The sequence below is a fragment of the Artemia sp. Qi Xiang Cuo genome, chromosome 20 (genome assembly GCF_049724085.1).
Source record: "Artemia sp. Qi Xiang Cuo chromosome 20, ASM4972408v1, whole genome shotgun sequence".
Classification (NCBI taxonomy): domain Eukaryota; kingdom Metazoa; phylum Arthropoda; class Branchiopoda; order Anostraca; family Artemiidae; genus Artemia; species Artemia sp. Qi Xiang Cuo.
Genome location: NC_142813.1, coordinates 18,060,266 through 18,078,204, shown reverse-complemented (window position 1 = coordinate 18,078,204; position 17,939 = coordinate 18,060,266). Strand labels below are relative to the sequence as shown.

At 35.5% G+C, this 17,939-nt stretch overlaps 1 protein-coding gene and 1 pseudogene across 2 annotated transcripts in view; both read right to left on the bottom strand.

Annotated features, from left to right (window-relative positions):
* LOC148939955 (diacylglycerol lipase-beta-like) overlaps positions 1-17,939 on the bottom strand; it is a 129,924-nt gene that overhangs the window by 88,758 nt on the left and 23,227 nt on the right. For both annotated transcript variants that reach the window (XM_089105869.1, XM_089105870.1), the window contains exons 6-7: positions 13,181-13,324; positions 8,481-8,706 (exon numbers count right to left, since the gene is read on the bottom strand). In XM_089105869.1, the coding sequence (XP_088961995.1) occupies positions 8,481-8,706; positions 13,181-13,324 (370 nt within the window). The remainder of the gene's footprint in view (positions 1-8,480; positions 8,707-13,180; positions 13,325-17,939) is intronic.
* Positions 434-8,264, bottom strand: LOC148939956 (bifunctional coenzyme A synthase-like; annotated as a pseudogene).

Sequence of the window (17,939 nt, the reverse complement as noted above, 5' to 3'; positions counted from 1 at the left end):
ATCCCCACTTTTCCGAAAATTGGAAATTTTCGATCAAACAATATTACTGAACTTATTCAAATTATCCCTTAAGAAAAAAAAACAATTTAGTTAAGAAAAAAAACTTTCACATGCTGACTATTGGTCTGGGTTGCACAGGTACCGATCTCCTGATGCACTGCCTTCTGCCGGGAGTGCAATAAGGGGTTGGGGGGAAATCATCTAACACTTCCAGTGTTTTTCCCCCCAGATTTCTCAAGGTACCCATTTAGATCTAGGTCGACTCTGGCTGACCTTACAGAGTCACACTATTGACTCCCATTCTAAACAAAATAACCAGCGACATCCGGACTCGAGCCCCCTGTTCTCAGGATTTCATATCCAGTGCGCTAGGCCATTAAAATTCGTGCCATTAACATCCTTAATTTCATCCCAAAATATTTGCACAACATCTTCAAAACACACCTAGTTTTTCAGAGCGTTGTGCTATCGATGAATTTTCGCTCGCTGTGGCCCCAGTTAAATCAATCACGTCCGGAAAAAAGGAAGATTTGAACTTCTTTTAAATGGCTTAATCCTTGTACCAAGTTTCTTCTCCCGTAGAGAACTGGAACTCACTTCTTCTCACCTCCATGCTCTTTTTTCTTCATTTAAGGATATTTGATTGTCTTTCAATGGCGAAAGGCTCTTTTTAATCGCCTTTCATTAAGCTTCTATCCTACTTTATTTGTCTCATGGCTACCAAACAATCAATTCAAGGTCAGAATCAGAAATAGATGATCCAAATTGAGCATATATTGGCATAACTTTTGTACGTAGTGTTGGAGCAATTAAGTCTAAGAACTTCTTCACTTCCTCGATACGTTCATCCATTCGTCTAATTAGTTCAAAATGGGTTTTGTCGTCTATAATTGAGATACCAACATCAATACCAACAATCAAGAAATTGGAACACCGCAAGGCTGCTTCAATAATAGCTTGTGAACAACATGCATTGAATCAACGCTTCCACCAAGAACACACTGGTTAACAATATTTTTCGTTGTACTGATGTTTACCAAAGTGATTCCCTGACTCCTTCCTCAATGAAGTGCACTTCCCCTCCAACAATATTGAAAGAACGATGTCACTAACGGCGTAAATAATAGCGCTTTTATCGTCGAAGAGAAAAAAAAAACATGTTCCAATATTTGATTTTCCCACAAGAACAGGCATTAATGATTTGAAACCCTTACTGTATTTTTGGGACCTTTTTATTTGCCACAGTGTTTTAGTTTTGTTTAGATAAAATGACTCAATCTTGAACAATACAGTCACAGCACTATTAGGGTCATACGATACTTTTTTTTCCCTTTCCTCAAGACGACCCCTAATCCTTTTAAATAACTGTACCTAAGAAATCTACGAACCATAAACAAATCACCGAAATTCGTTCATCAATCAATGCAGGTGGCAACCCTTATTACAATATTTCAGAGCGAAATGGAAGAAAACCTCGCCAACATATTTTTTCAAGAAACTCATTAAGAAATTTCAATCCTTAGACAAGAGAACATCCTTTTCAATGCACAAACTTATTCTTGACTGATAACTACGAATCAAACAACTCAAGTCAACAGGCTTTGTTTATGTGGTTACCATAGCTAGTAAAAATTCTTTGGATGTATGTATGGTAATTCACGATCTCAACCCAGGCAACAGAAAAGCAAACACGACTTATTGCCTCATTTCTTAAGAAAAGAAAAAAAATCAGAAGTACCAATCTTGGAAATACTTTCGGAAAGCAAGCTGATGCTAAAACATTCATCTTATGAACTATAAGAGAGAGTTGTTTGAATTTAGCTGTCTTTAGATTTAGACTCTGCCATCCTAAACGTGATAAAAAGCGCATCAATGTTCGTGTTTGTGTGTTTTTTGTTTTTTTTTTTATCTTAAAAACAAAAAGTCTGAGTCGATCCTAGTCGTGAAGAGAACAACTTCAGATAATTTACAAACAGCTACTAATGTAATACGGTATATATGTGTACAGGAGATAGCTTCTGAAATCCTCATTAATAACAGCCAAAGTTTCTAGGAATATAAACATTGATATGCTAGGACAGTCAAACTTAATCCAAATTGAAAGTAACACAGAATATCATAAGTTATTGGCAAAATAAAACGTATACTGAGGAGATATAAAGTTAGCTGGATTTACTCAAATTCTGGCTTCACTCAAGTTCATTATCCTAAAAACTACCGACCCATTAGCAGAGCCTCATGGCTTAGGCTTAGTCCATTTTGATATCTGGTGTCTTTCATATAATGCAGTTACGATTCTAGAATTTTCCATTTCGAACCCTTGGCATACTTTTTCACCGTATGTTTATTCAGAAACCTTCAACTACATCATTAAATCTTCTTATTGCTTGATTAACCTTTAAACGCAGTAAACACTCGCTTTGGGAATCAAAGGAAATGTTTCCACAGTCAGACTCTCATATATATATAAAGCTGAGCTGAATTGATGTAAAAAATAAAATTATTTCACAGAAAAAGAAAAGAATACACAACAAATACAAAAATGATATGGAAACTCGTAATTTTTTTAATGAAAGTAAAGGGAGAGGTTCCAACTCCAAACGAGGAGCAGCTATATTTACATTGTTCGGACAACAGTAATTTATTGCAGCAACATTTGGATGCTTTCCCTGACAAAAGTGTTGTGAGAGCAACACTTCAATTTCCTTTCTTCGCCATCAGTTGAATGCTAAAGTTGTCAACCCCTCAGTAATTTTGAAACATTCGTGTCCAAAGAAGAATTTTTCCGAAAAAAAATTTGAAATATCCTTAGAGAAGCTCTAAAAAAACACTGCACTCTTTAAAACCGAGCTAATTCTCTTTTTCCTGATATCCAATAATTTTTTTTGTATTTTAAACGGTATCACGTATAAAAGATAATACTTAATTAATTTACCTGAAAAAATGGAACCTATTTGCTATTTCTAGGATTACATTTTATAAAAGCTAAGGCTATGTAACTGCCTCATAAAATAACACCAATTAATGTGGTGGTGCTGATAACAATTTAATGTACATCACGGACTGATAGCCAAATAAACCTTTACTGATAATTGTCTAACTATGTCATTGCGTTTATTGTAATTATTGTAAATATTGTAATTATTGCGTAGCCTTTTGCATGAAGAGAAATTTTTCTACCCTAAAATATCCAGGAAATGGATAAAAAGAATATACTATTCAGCACAAGCTTGTAACCATCGTCCGTGAAGACTAAAGTATAATCACCTACGGAACAAGTACTGACAAAACCTATCCTCTCCACACAAAAAAAGTGACCCTTTGTCCGCGTCTCCGGAGACGATTCCATACCCATACGAACCTGGCAACTAAATACCGTAGTTACACAATTCAATACAACTTTCCCGGTCACTCGTCGCCTGAATCACGCTCTAGCATAATTTATTGGCTGGGAGCAAAGTACTTTGGCTCGGAGCGATTAAGTAGTACAGCACTTTGTGTCTAGAGGTGCTGAGGTACGCGGGGTCACTTTTGGAGAGTTTTGTCAGTACTTGTTCCGCAGGTGATTATACTTTGGTGAAGGCGAACAAGCTTTATGAATCTTGTCGACATATCCGTCTTTGCGCTAGAGGGGAGATCTCCGAAGAATTAAACTTAAAGCCTTCTGGCATCCGGCTCGTAAAGTCTGAAACCAACGGTCTGAAATTTCTTCATTCGTATCACCTTGGCTGGAAGTATACTCATACCAAATTTCAAGCAAATGAGAGCGTCTTAGTGCGAAAGATAGCTGAGACTCAAAAGTGGCGGGCCGCTTTAAAAATCCATCCACTCCGTACCCTTGGCCCGAAATTACTTCATCATTTGTTTTAGCCAAATTGGAGTTGGAGAAAGGAAATACGCATTTGAAAAATATCATTTTCACGTCCCAATGCCCCACGTATTTGCTCAATGCATTTCAAGTGATTCGATATCTTAACTACCATTTTGTGAGTTTCGACGTCGGCCGACCGTCTCAAAAACAAAGGGTCCATATGCGAATTCTGCCACGAGACTAGCTATCATTGAAAGATATTGATATTTTATTGTTTGACAATGAAATTCTGCTCTGTTTAATCGAAGAAACAAAATTCACAATGTCTAATGGTGCAAGTTTCATTAAAACTGAACATCTCTATCTCCGGCACAAAACGGGAGAATTTAAATGGTTTTCCTAGGATTTCTGAGAAACTAGGTATCTAGGCTCAACAGGTTATGGCAAGACAGCCCAATCAATTCTAAATAGTTTGGCAACACAAACTTAAAAAAAAAACTACAAAGAACGAGATAGGGTGATCGTTTAACGTATCGAATCTAATTAAAGCCCTCCTCTCTGTTGACGATGGGAGTTTGTCTTGAAGGGTCGAAGTCCTCCTTTGCGCGTCCGGTCATACAGAGAAAAAATGTAGGGGGAAGGTGTTTTCAAGGAACCATGGGCCCATATTGTGCACGAAATTATGCATATTAAAAATCTTTGAACGTTTTCCATTCAAAGAAAGTGCAAATGTCTACGTTTCTGCTTAAAAAAAAGCCATGTCTACCTTTCTACGACTCTTACGTGGGGACAAGGGCAGGAGGGTCGTTGGAGGTTCATGACCTTACTTTGTGCCTAAAATCACACAGATTGAATATCATTGTAAGTTTTTAACTTGAACAAGAGACAGTATACCTATCTTCTAAAAAAAAATTGGGGGTGAGAGGGGCAACGAGTGTCGAAGGGTCATGTGCCCACTTCGGTCATCCGGTCGTATAGATTAAAATTATTTGCCTGATTCTGGTTCAAAAAATGTGCATGCTCATTTTTAAATAAAAAAAAAAACGGGCGAAGAGTCTCTGCATTTTAAAAAAATCGGTGAAATATTTCGGCAGGGTGGGCGGGAGGGGGTCTCAAACCCGATAACTCCCCCTCTCCCCTGGGTAAATCTCTGAATAACAACTTTTCTTTTTATGAAACATTAATTGTCTCAATCCCTATTTCGTACAAGCACATCCAAAAGGCCGTGGTAACAAACTATGAGTAAGTGCGACCCGTACCAACAGTGGCTAAAGCTAACAAAAAAGAAGTTTGTTTACAATACATAAATCAAAAGGATGTACTTTTTCGGGTGATTCCACTTTATAAAATTAAATGACCCATCAATAGACATGAATAAAATATTACTATATTAGGTGAGATAAAAGACCCCCCCCCCCCGAAAAAAAGGTGGATGGTGATCTTAATGTAAATCACACATCTCATTCAATACGTCCAGGAGCCCTATACCCGAGGTTTACAAGTTTCTTTATTATGCAAAAACGCGAAAATCTGAATGATTCCGATAACGTTGGTCAGGGATATGTACTTTTTTTCCACATAGGTGTCGTATCGAAGTATTTGTCATAGGACACCAGGAGATAGATTATTTCGTTAGGAATTAAAGTTCATATGCCAATTTAAGTAACAAAAGAGATCGTCCTATGGCTAAGTGCTTTTTACTGCAACAAAGCCACAATTGTGGTCTGATTAGGACCAAAGTTCTATCAAGCGAAAATTCTGATACAGTCAACCGATTTAGAACTATAAAAACACTATCTACATGGACCCGAAGTTTCAAATGTCAAACTAGAACGCAGTGGTGCGTAGTACGTCTATATTCAAGGCTGTCTAAACTGTGGGGGATAAGATGGCATCCATCTTAGTGAAGATCAAAACTTATGCAGATTTCTAATCATTATGAATGACAACCCACCCATCCACCCTGCATTATAAAGCAGAAATATTACTAAACAATTATTGCAGAAAGCTACGAATTGGACGTCTGGACTGAATATTCAAATTTTGCTTAAAATCTAAATTACAAGTCACCTTTTCAGTGTTTAAGCAGAAAAGCTGAGAAAACTATCCAAATATTCCTACAATTAATCCATAGTAAAACTATGTTCATTGAAAACCGAACAGATATCAATTTTAAAAACCTTTTCATAGAAGAAGTTTTTCAAAGAAAAGTAAAGAGTGAAATTTAAACTTAAAATAAGCAGAACTATATGGATATAATAAATGAAACTAAAAACGAACAGAAAATACTACGAAGGAAAAACTTAACCTAAGATCAACAGAAATTAAAAAATATAATAAAGTCACAACGAACGGAAATTAACACAATTAAAAGCGGGGAAACCAAAACCTAAGACCCTGAAAAGGCTAGCATGTCATTTGCGCTTTACTGTGCCTTACAAGTTTAGGAACCCAAAGATAGTCCCTTTTCTCACGGGAATTAACAAATTATACAAATGCCATACTTTGGCTTCAAGAGCTTTTGGCTTTAATACACTTTAGGAGAACTATGAACATATTGAAACATTTTGAATTTAACATCGAAAGCAATGTAGTCCTGTTTGAGTCGATGCCCTCCTCCTGCAGTTGACCCATAAAACTACAAGCACAAGGGGTACTTGGATCAAACCGATGGCCATAAAGGGTAAGAGGAGGCCCTTTCTAACGAAAATTGCAATTTCTGGGTTAACAAGACCCCCTTCTTGCCTTTCTAAATCAGGACCCAATCGTCAAAACTAGAGTGTCGGATTAAAAGCCAAAATGCTAATTCCAATGACAAGGATTGTATACACAAAACAACAGTTCTGGAGACAAACTCCATGATATACATTAAAAAAAACAGACATTAATTGAAAAAAACTATTACTTTTTTTTAAGTAAAATTATAGGACGGAATTGAAACTCATATGAAACATACTCTGAGCGAAAGGGCCCACCAACCCCTCAGCCCCCACTCTACGGTAAAGTTTAAATATTTCCCCCAATACTTCCAGAGCAATTTGCTAACAGCTAGCGCTTTAAGATTAATGCGGTAAAAAGTAAATATTTTTCACAAAGCCTCGAGAAAGCACTAGTTAAACTTTAGCGTAAAGAGCCATTGAGGGGAATCCTTAAAGAAATCTGTTGATTTTAAGAAATGCCTTGTCAATGAACTTGGTTGATTGAACGAACATAGGAAAGTAGAATTTATCAATTGATTCAACCTTGCAATTTGAGTTAGGAAATATAAACTGTTTAAGTTACCCCATTGGAACAATATACTCTTAAGCTGTGTCTACACATTTCTCCAATTCAAAGCTGCATTTGTACGGATATTTGTACGACTCTTGACAATATAAAAATATTTCTTTACAAAAAAAAAGTGAAGACTAAAGATTGTTAAATTTTATAAAATTAATTTCTGTTTAGTGCTTCGTGTAGTAGAATTACTCGACAAATGAACAGCTGCCAGGTTTTTCTAAAAGAATTTCCCAATTCCTTTAGAAATATGTTTAAGTGTTCACCATCATGTGCTGCTATCCCCTACTATACTATTATCCACTATACTATTATCCCCTACTATCCTACTATAAGGCAAACTTACTTTGGACAATCAGTAAGTCAATATGAAGAAATGTAAATTAACCAACAGTTACATCCTTGAAACCTCCTTTCAGTTTCAGTCCCTCATCGACGATTCAACATCACACCTGAATATGACTGAAGCCAAATGAATAAGATCGAAGCCAAATATATAGGCCTAAACCAAATATTGTTCCTAATGGTATCCTAGAATATTTTTACAACAGCTTTGGCATATAATTTTCGAAGGGTATTTCACAGTGAAACAATGAAATTAAACTTGAACAATTACTTGCACTTACTCGAACTAACAATTCACTGCAGCACCAATGTGCCTGAGGCCAACAAAGCTAAGCACACTAATTCTCCGTTCCAATCTATTCAAAGCCTTCCTCTTTACAAGCCCCCGAGAAGTTCCCATTTCCTTTAAGTCTTTCCTTAAGACATACTCCCACACCATTCAAGGACAATCTTTGGCAATATGTCATCCTTCATCCAAAGAACGTGTCCTAGCCATCTCAACCCTGCTCTCATTATAGCCCTAGATAGAGGGACTGGACCAAATTTTTCGTGCAGCTTACAGTTTGAGATACGGTCAGCCAGTCGGGCACCCAAAACAATCCGTGGGCAATTTCTCTCGAAAACATCTAGCAAAGCCTTCTCCATCTTTTGGAGCACCAACGCTTAAGAACCATACTTGACCACTGTCATCACTGTAGCCAGATGTTGAGATACCGAAGAACTTTATGTCCTAATAAGGTTCAAATCAAGTTTTTACTTGTGATTTGTATATTTCAGTTCGCACTGTCTCTGAAGATAAATAGCTTTTGAGCATAGACACGAAGGCACACATTATGGTATGAGAAAGGGTCGGTCAGAAAATTTTTCGGAAGTCCTGGGACCTCAACTGGTTCATATTTTTAACCTAAATTCGGCCTCAATATTTCGAGAAGAGCGTTAGAGCTACCTCAAGGAAGGAAAAGATTTCCTGTTTACGCCCGTCTACTTCTGTGGGCAGGAGATACTTTTCGGTACACTTTATGAAAAAAAATTGGAGAAACAAACGAACCTTGCACAGCAGCAGCACAAGATGGTGTTCTTTAAAGTGCGAAGGGCAGTCAATTTATGGTCGTAGACATACCAGGGCCAACCATAGGATGCAACAGCATATTTGACAAAGTAGCCAGCCCACTCCAGTGTCATCCATTGGTCGCCTTCATAGTCCCAAAATGCTTTGTTTCTTTGCAACAGAGGATTAGGCATTGAAAGTGATGGGATGTCAGACTGTTCAGTAACTGAAATTGTAAAAGAAGATGTAAAGATAAAAATAACTGCAACGACTTTACTGCTTCTCCGTTACAGTTGCACAGCGGAAATTTTACAAAAAGAAGACTTTCTCCTTCCAAAACTATGACAAACAGCTCTTACTATCTGAATATACCTCCTATCAGTTGTAGTAGAATAACCAATCATTTAACAGAAGAACGAGTATATTTATTCACTACAATAGCTTTAAGCTAGCATATGTTGTTAAATTCAAAAAAAAATCCTTTAAACCATCCAAGGATCTACAAAAAACATCAACAACATAAAAAAAAATTAAAAAATGAAGATCAAGAATGGGATGTTTAAGGTCAACGAAAATACTGCGGGAAACACAAAAAACAATCCGGAAGTACATCCTTTAACGCTATACGAGAAAAATATAAGGATACACATTCACATTTTCTGGACAAAATGTGAACGAAAAAAACTGAATAAAAAAAGAGATAAAAACAAAAAACATGGACAGCAAACCGAAAAAAAACACATGAAGACCAAAATAGGGAGAATTTCAAAAAATGAAAAAAAAACATGGAAAAACCAAAAACAGATAAAACCAAAATTAACAGAATAAAACATTTTAGAAGCCAAAAATTTTAAAATTAGACAACATGTGATGGAGTTTTTTTCTATGGAGCCAATTCGCTTCACTTATAAAGCGTTTGAAAGAACCTTCAATAATTCACTTATCTCAAGAACATTGCTTTTGTTAATCGTAGATATTAGTGAATGGCTTACTTTTAAATTTTTGTGTTTTTTTTGTTTTTACAGTTTATTATTCGGTTACTTTTTATTTTATTTACGTTCCACCACATTTTCGTTCAGAAGCTGTGAGCATTTTTCTTTATAACGTTTTCTTATAACACCGAAAAAGGAAAGTAATTGCCCTCCAAAAATGTTCGTCTTATTTCCTCCACTATTCTCACTGGCCTTAAAAAGTCCATTCTCGATCTTCATTTGTTTAATTTATATTATGGCAATTTATTTTCTTTATTTTAATTTATTTTTTGTTATTTTTTGTAATTAAAGTTTTGTTTGTTATAGGAATTCCAGTACCAAGGTTTTACTGCAAAATAAAGATTAGCTTAGCTGGAGATTTCCTGGAATCAGTAAATGGGGAAAGTGGAAATTGCGTAATCCTTACTATTACAAAATCGGTATCATATAAGAAAAAAATTATTTGGGTAAAGTTCTATGATTACATTTCCTGGCACCATGAGGGATTCAAACCTCAGGCCTTATACGCTATAGCCTTGGCCTCCTCCACTACACCAGTACCAGGTAACTGTATACTTTATTTTGCAGTACATTGATGTAAATATATAGGAAACTGATATGTTCTTGCATTTAATTAACTAAAAAAGAAGTTTCTCAAAGAAAAGTAACGGCCAATGTGAGCCAATGTGGCTTACGAGATCATCTTCAACAAAATATGACCAAATTAGCAAGTACTACTTTAAGGTGAAAAAAAGGTATAAGGTAAACGTCAGACCCTTTACCGAGGGTCCTGGTGGAGGGTCCTGCCTTTAAAAAAAAGGCAGTATCATTCAGCCATTAGGAGGCTGGTGCCCCCCCCTATGGGTACCCATGCCAGGTGAGTAGCTTTGACACAAAAGGTAAACGGAATTGGAATCATAAATTTTTAGGTGGTGGGGGGGGGGGTGCTCACATTAGTGTTAATCTTCGTAAGAAACCTAACCATGATCTGTCTCTACCTTAAAATCACTTTCTCTACCTTGTCTACGATTGTCATTATTGGTTAGAACCAAGATCAATGGTTAAAATGATCAAACAAAATACTAGTCACCAAAAATGACTAAATTCCCAGACTTTCGGAAATCGGAAGTCTATTACGGTATTTGTCCTATAGCAGCACAGTGGGTTTTATCTCAGCTTGGTAATAAGGAACCCAGAGTTAGAATTCTGCTGCTGCAACACACTAAGGGGCTGGGAGTTTGATTCATGTAATAAGATTATGCGGAAGCGTCTCCATGACAATCCGAACAAGAAAAAGAAGAAAATACTGCACTTTTTTACTGATATAAAAGTTTTCGACTTTCAATTAATGCATCAAAAGTCAGCTTTACATTCAGAGCCATAGTTATTCATTTGGTCATCCCTCGAGATTTGACTAACGTCTCAAAGTATGATCAAATATTTTACTAAATGATAGCTGTTATCCTCTTACTGAGACATCGCAGCGAATATCAAAGGTCATCTCTAGGAAAAAATAAAATAAAAAAAACACAATCATTTCGGTCAATCTTATCTGATCATCTATGAAGTGATGATATCCAGACTTATCTGATATTTTATTATCTTGTATCTTTTAATTGCATTCCCATCTTTTTAATGATGTTTCTTTTGTTGTCGCTGATGACATAGACGAAATATGAAGATATGAGGTTTATTTGCCGCTACCGTAGATGGAAAAGGAGGAAAAACAACTTCAGATAACAACAACAACAACAACAACAACACGAAAAACCAGGAAAAACAACAACAACACGAAAAACCAGGAAAAACAACAACAACAACACGAAAAACCAAGAAAATACAACTACGATATATACTAGCTTGCCTGAAGTTTTGCCTCTTTTATAATGTTTGCTGATGATGTAGTAATTTTTGCTTCTCACCGGGACCTATCAGTTCTTTTCCAGGACCTCGAAAGTACGTTACTAACTGTATCTGATTGTTTTTCAAGGAATTTACTAGCTCTTAATGAAAAAAAAAATGCCAATATATTTTATTTTCGCGAACTGGATCAGTAATGTCAGATAGCTTCTCTCTTTTCTTAAATGGTGTTGCATTAAAACGGGTAGATCAGTTTAAATATCTTGGGATTATTTTAGATGAAAATTTGTCGTTTCACAAATATGTAAAAACACTATCGTTAAAAACTTTCTCGAAATGTGGGCATGCTAACTCGTCTTCGTCATTTCTTTCCTAAAGATATTCTAAAATCTATTTATTGTTCTTTCGTCCACCTGTATTTTCTCTACTGCATTTCGGTTTGGGCATCTACCTTTTCGTCTGTTTTCAAATCTCTCCAAATACTTCAGAATAAAGCAATGAGGATTCTTTTTAATGTTGATTGCAGATCTTCAGTTGGACACCTATCTGGGACTTCAGGAATTTATTCTTTGGAACAACTTCATTTAATTTCTATATCTAGTATTTGTCACGATTATCAATATAGTAATTTACCTGTAAATTCCTCCGGCATTTTCCCAACTAATTCTCAATTTCATAATTATCCTACTACGCATCGTACAGACTTTTCGTGCGAAATTCGCCCGACATCGAGAGCGGGATTCAGCATCCGTCACACTGGGCCAAAAATCTGGAACTCAGTTCCAGCATCAGTTCGAGAATGCAGCAACAAGCGACATTTTCTAAGACTGGTGAAGAAATATCTTACGACACGTTAAACATTTTGTTTATTATGGTTTTCTTTTTCGTTGTTGTAAAAATTAGTGAGAAAATGGCTGTGTATTTTCTTTGGCCATAAGTTCAGCGCTAAAGTATGCCACCAGGCATGAGCGTTGTTTTATGACATTTATTTATGTATGTGTTGTAAATAAAATATTCTACTCTATTCTAATCTACTTCAAATCCCCTTTTTTATTTTTATTCTCAAGAGGGACAAATTTCAAACATAAATAAAGAATTATTGAAATGAAAGTAGAGTCGATACGAATTCCATATTTCTGAATCTAAATCTTCATTTTTATTAATGAATTAAAGGTTCTAGGCTGGTTAAAAAGAAAATTTAAGCTAAAAAAAGAATTGAAAGAAATAAAATAGAATTGCTGAACTACGTCGTTCAAACGTATATAAAAATTTCGCAACGGCCTCTAGTGAATCATACAGGGGGTTATTTTGCCTTTACAGCTAAAGCAGTGGTATTTGCCACAAAATACCTACTACATTGCATTCTAAGGGTTAACATCATCTTCGCTGAGGATAAATACAAAGCCATATAAGCATAAGCCGTACAAGTAGTATAATTAGACCGTAATAAGTATGGGTCGGTTGCTATTTCTTACCCAGTGAGGCAATTTCGCTCAAGGCAACCATGCAAATAAGACTGAATTATCAAACTACGTCGAATAGTAGAATGAAATAATTGATTATGCTACGAGGCTTACTTTAAAAAAGATTTTGATTTGAATAATTAATTAAAACGGGGGAAATACGAAACAAGTTTAATTTTTGCAACAATTTTTTTAATCAACCAAGCAAAAGTTCAAGGTCAGTCTTAAAATTAATAAAGCATAAAAAGAGCGTGCATTAGGTTAGAACTAAAGCCACCAAACATGCATTAGGCTCCCGGTCGAAGGCGGTTAATCAGGAGTTCGGTACCTGCGCTACGCAGACCATTGGTCACCATGCGAAAAAGTTAAGTTAAACCTTTTTGTGTTTTAGGTTTAAACTACTTACTTGTATTTCGATTTGCAGAATCTTGCTGACCTGCCTTACGCAGAGATTCACGTTCACTTTTATGTCTTCTGTTAAGAAGAATTAAGCCAGCCAAAACATCGGAAGGTACAAGATCTATGTCTTTGAAAAACTCAGAAAGAACAACTAGAAAATGATAAAACAATTTTAATAAAGAAAAGATCCTTTAGAATATCGTCATAAATGTTCATGTGACTCAAAACAAATTATCAAAAATAAATAAGTAATAAAACAAAAAAAATATACCATAAATCAAAATAAACAAAATCAAAATACATTATCTTACTTTTCGCGAAGTAGCACTTCAAACATTTAAAATTACAAAATAGCGTTTCCCTACGGTGAAAAACATGTGAGCTGTTGAATGTTATCAAGAGATCTAAAATATTTCCTGTTCATCCTTTTTTTCTAATTGTCAAGAATCGAGTTGAATGACTTCTGATAAACTACAAGATAAATTATATAATTTTATTTGATCTTGATATCTGATCTGAAAATTAGCTAATAAAACACTGCAGAATTGATTGCTTTTCTTTTTTCAGGATGGGAGCTATTAATCTTTATTGTGTGTGCTGATTATAACAATCAGAGTCCACCTAAGACTTATTGGAAGTGGCAATATGTCCTCATTTCATTTAAAATAATATTGGTTCGATGACATTAGTGAATTCAGTCTTGAATTCTTATTAATTCTTACTGAAAAATATATTTTGTCTCATAAATAATGGTATCATAACTGACAAACTCCACCCAATTCAGGTCGCTTACACGAAATTACCAAACTACTACTACTAACAACTCACCGCAGCACCTAGCCGCCAGAGGCCAAAACAGCTACGCACGCTCCTTCTCCCTCCCATTCTATTCACAGCCTCCCTTTTTACGCCCGCCCATAAAGTTCCCATTTCCTTTAAATCTTTCTTTATTATGTCCTCCCACCCCAAACGATGACGACTAAAGCTCTTCTATCAACAGAATCTAACGCTTGCTCATAATCTATAAAACTGAGGACCAAAGGTGTTTGAAAACTCAGGCACTTCTCAATTATTAACCTAAGAGTGAAAATTTGGTCGACACATCCTCTACCTTTTCTAAATCTAGGGGAGGGGTTCAAATTCTTGTAATCAGAATATACAGTAAAATGGTTTAGCGATTCTAAATAAAACTTTGCGGGAAGGAAGAGCAATCATCCTAAATAGGAATTTTGGCTGCTTGGACACAAAGCATGGTCATGAGAGGGAGGGAGTTCCCAAATTCTTGTCATCAGAGAATCTAACAAAAGGTGTTGTCGGATCTGAGCCAGACGTGGTCGAAAGCAAGAGCAAGGGTCCTATATTTGCACTTTGGAGGTTCGTACCAACCCTAAACTTTGTGGGCTAGGCCTAAATTCTTGTCATCGAAGGGGTCATACCTGAAGGGGTTGTCAGATCTCAATCAAACTTAGTGCTTCAAGCTCTTTATATCTGACCTACGCTCGAGGGAGGGAGGATATGTATGTAATAATCTCTTTTCATTAGCCTGGTTAATAGAAAGCTGATGGAACTAATTCAATAAAATCCGAATCCACTCAATAGCTAAAGCTATAGAATGCCCACGCTCAATTGGATCTCTAGAAGAGAAAGGTTATATTCCGAATTCTAACTCATAATGGCCCTACTGTATTTCAATTAAGTTTGACGAATATTAGCAGCTAGTACTTTAGTGATGCTTTTGAAAGGTTTGAGTCTAATCCAATAAAAGTGTTACTTGTGCTATTCCACAGCTGTGACCAATGGACAAAAGTTGCTGTGACCGATGGGTTACAGTCACTTCAACAATTCATGGGGCTTTGGTACAAGAGGTCTAGTTTTATTTGTAGATTAATGGCGTCAAGAAGGGTTAGCACCTGAGACATTCATCAGCATTTCTGTTTTAAATAATGTTTATTTTTGTCTTCATAAAAATTAGAACAAACACTCATTAAAAGAAAGAATGGTACTTTCGGTACTATATACGGTAAGATAAGATACGGTACAAATACGGTACTTTCGTATTTGTTAAAATATCAAGTCCGTCGCATAAGTTTTCAGTTGGATTGAACAAAGTTACATTGAATCAAAATAATCTAAGTATGAATGCGATACGACTGTTTCCAGCCGAACTTTTTGGAGCCAAGGTTTGGACTAGAAAAAGCAAATGAGTGTTGATGCTGAGACGGGGCTAGGTGACTACAACTAACCCTTTAAACCTATTCAGGAGAGACCAAGTACCCTACCTCCTAAAGTCTCATAGAAATCCTAACATCCCATAAATAATTGACTTCATATTTGAGGATTTAATTACATTAAAAATGATAAACTCCAGCACTATGTGGAAAAATGAGATTGCACTTAGTTCCAACAACTGATAAAGCTCAATTATAAATTATAATTGAGGTCAATTATATATTATAATTGAGGTCAATTATAAAGCTCAATTATCAATTAAATATTATATGATAATGTTTTGACTCAGCAAAATATTAAAACAAGCAACATTCACTCATAATTTAAAATAATAAAATGTGACCATATATTAGGTTAAGCATAAGATAAATAAAAAAACTGCGTGTTAAAAATTTTTCACATCTTATATAAAATTTTACCATTGGGCGGCAAATTAACAAAGAAACATATTTGAGAAACATTCAAATTATTGAATATTCTCGTTTTCTCATATATTGTCTGATGTATAAAAATCACACCATTACTGCTTAATTTTATCACGATTTCCTATATTGGAAAAAATCTACGTGGCTTTATTTTGCTTCCTTCAAAGGTAAGTAAAGAGTAACGAAATAACTTACGGCAAATGTAAATTACTATGAATTTCTATCATCCCCCACTCTTTTTGCTGAAGTTCAACTTGCACTACTGATAAAATGTGACACAATTTGCAACGTTTAATTTTTTTTTAAAATACTTTGGGAAACAAAAGCGCTCATCTAGTTGCTTTAATATAGCGATCGTTTTCAGTGATACCCTAAAACGTAAAACTTCCAGCCGAAATGTTTTGAAAAGTAAAAATTAAAAAAAAAACTGTCAGCTGAATATATTTGTTGAATTGTAATAAGTTTTCAGTATTGTCTAAGTAAAAGCTTCATTCCAAGCTTTAACGACACCCTTTAAGCTCATGTCAAAACGTTTTTTTTTGTTTAATTTCCGTTTGAATGAGTCGTCTCAATATATTCTACAATCATTGATTATGGTTACTGGCTAAATAGGATCACCCCTGGTCAGGGTCATATCCAGGGGGGTTACCCGGTTTGAACCCCCCCCCCCTCGAAATGTTTTTCTGACTCGTAAAAACGCAACAAAAAATGGATATCAACAAATTTTGTATGCATTTTTTGTTTTGTTTTTTTGTGTAAAACCCCCCCGATTTTTTTGGGGGGAGGTAAAACCCCCTTCGAAAAAACCGTGGGTACGGCCTTGCCCCTGGTCAAAAACAACTAGCTAAATGGGTATTTTCTTGTGGCTTTTTTTCTTTCTATTTCCTATTTTTAAGCAAGTTCTAACATCTTATTCGAGTCCTGCCACATTACTGATTAGATCGTTTATATGGTCTTAATGTCTTTAACTGCACGTAAAATTTGGTTAGACATAGACATAGGTTTATTAAGATCGAACAGCGTAGCCATGGCTAATTTATGTCGTCTTTACAACAATATGAGAAGAAAAAAAAAAAAATACAAAGAACACTATAAAAAAACAAAAACGTGAATTAAAATAAAACTAAGTATTGTTGTATGCTTCAACGAAAAAGGGGACAAACGTGTTTTTGTAGCGGTTGGTCCTGCAGACAGGGGGTTGTAGCTTCGACTGGGATCTGGTTCTTTGGTTAACAGGAGCATCAGGTGGGAGGATCAGTCTGTGATGGGGCGAAGATAGCAGTGACTTGCCGAGGGACATGATCAGTGATAATCGTCTGTCGCTGAGAGATTCAAGGTTCAGTTCTTGCAAGAGTTTGTTGTAGTCGTCACTTCTGTTACCAACGATTATGTTAACAGCTCGTTTCTGCAAAGATTCAAGGTCATCGCAAAGGTAGTGGATGCTACCTGGTTAAAAGTACCCAAAAGACGTTTCATCAAGATCACTTTTTTTTAATTGTAGAAGTTTTGGTAATTAAAAAGCTTTCCTACAGCATAAATTTCTATATTCTGAATAAAATGTCATAATTTTCGGTTTTTGACGGGTACTGTCAATATTAATCATATATTGCTATACATCAAAAGGTTTAATCACTTCACTTCTTTTATCAGACTTCAAGAGTCGATACAATGACATTAGGAAAGTCAATACGAGTGCGATTTCCCCTGAATAGCAAATGCAAAATAGAAAATATTGAAAACATCAGATGAAAAAATGTGAATAGACATAGACTTTTTTTTTACATACTAAAAAACAAGGATTTACAAAAAAAGTATAGAACATATAGAGACCTGCATGACTTTACGCTCCAATTTGCCGCCTAAATTTTTTAACGGAGACTTTTAAAGACTGGTGACTCAACAAAAGGAGTTGGCAAAAGAACAGCCCTACCAAAGCTAAAATACAATTTAGATTCAAGGTATAAATCATAATAAAAAAAAAAAAATGAGATTTCGATAATTTCGGAGACCACACTGCATTTAAAGATATTTAAAGAAGGGAGACTCAACAAAAGGAGTTGGCGAAAGACCAGCCCTACCAATGCTAAAATACAATTTAGATTCAAGGTATAA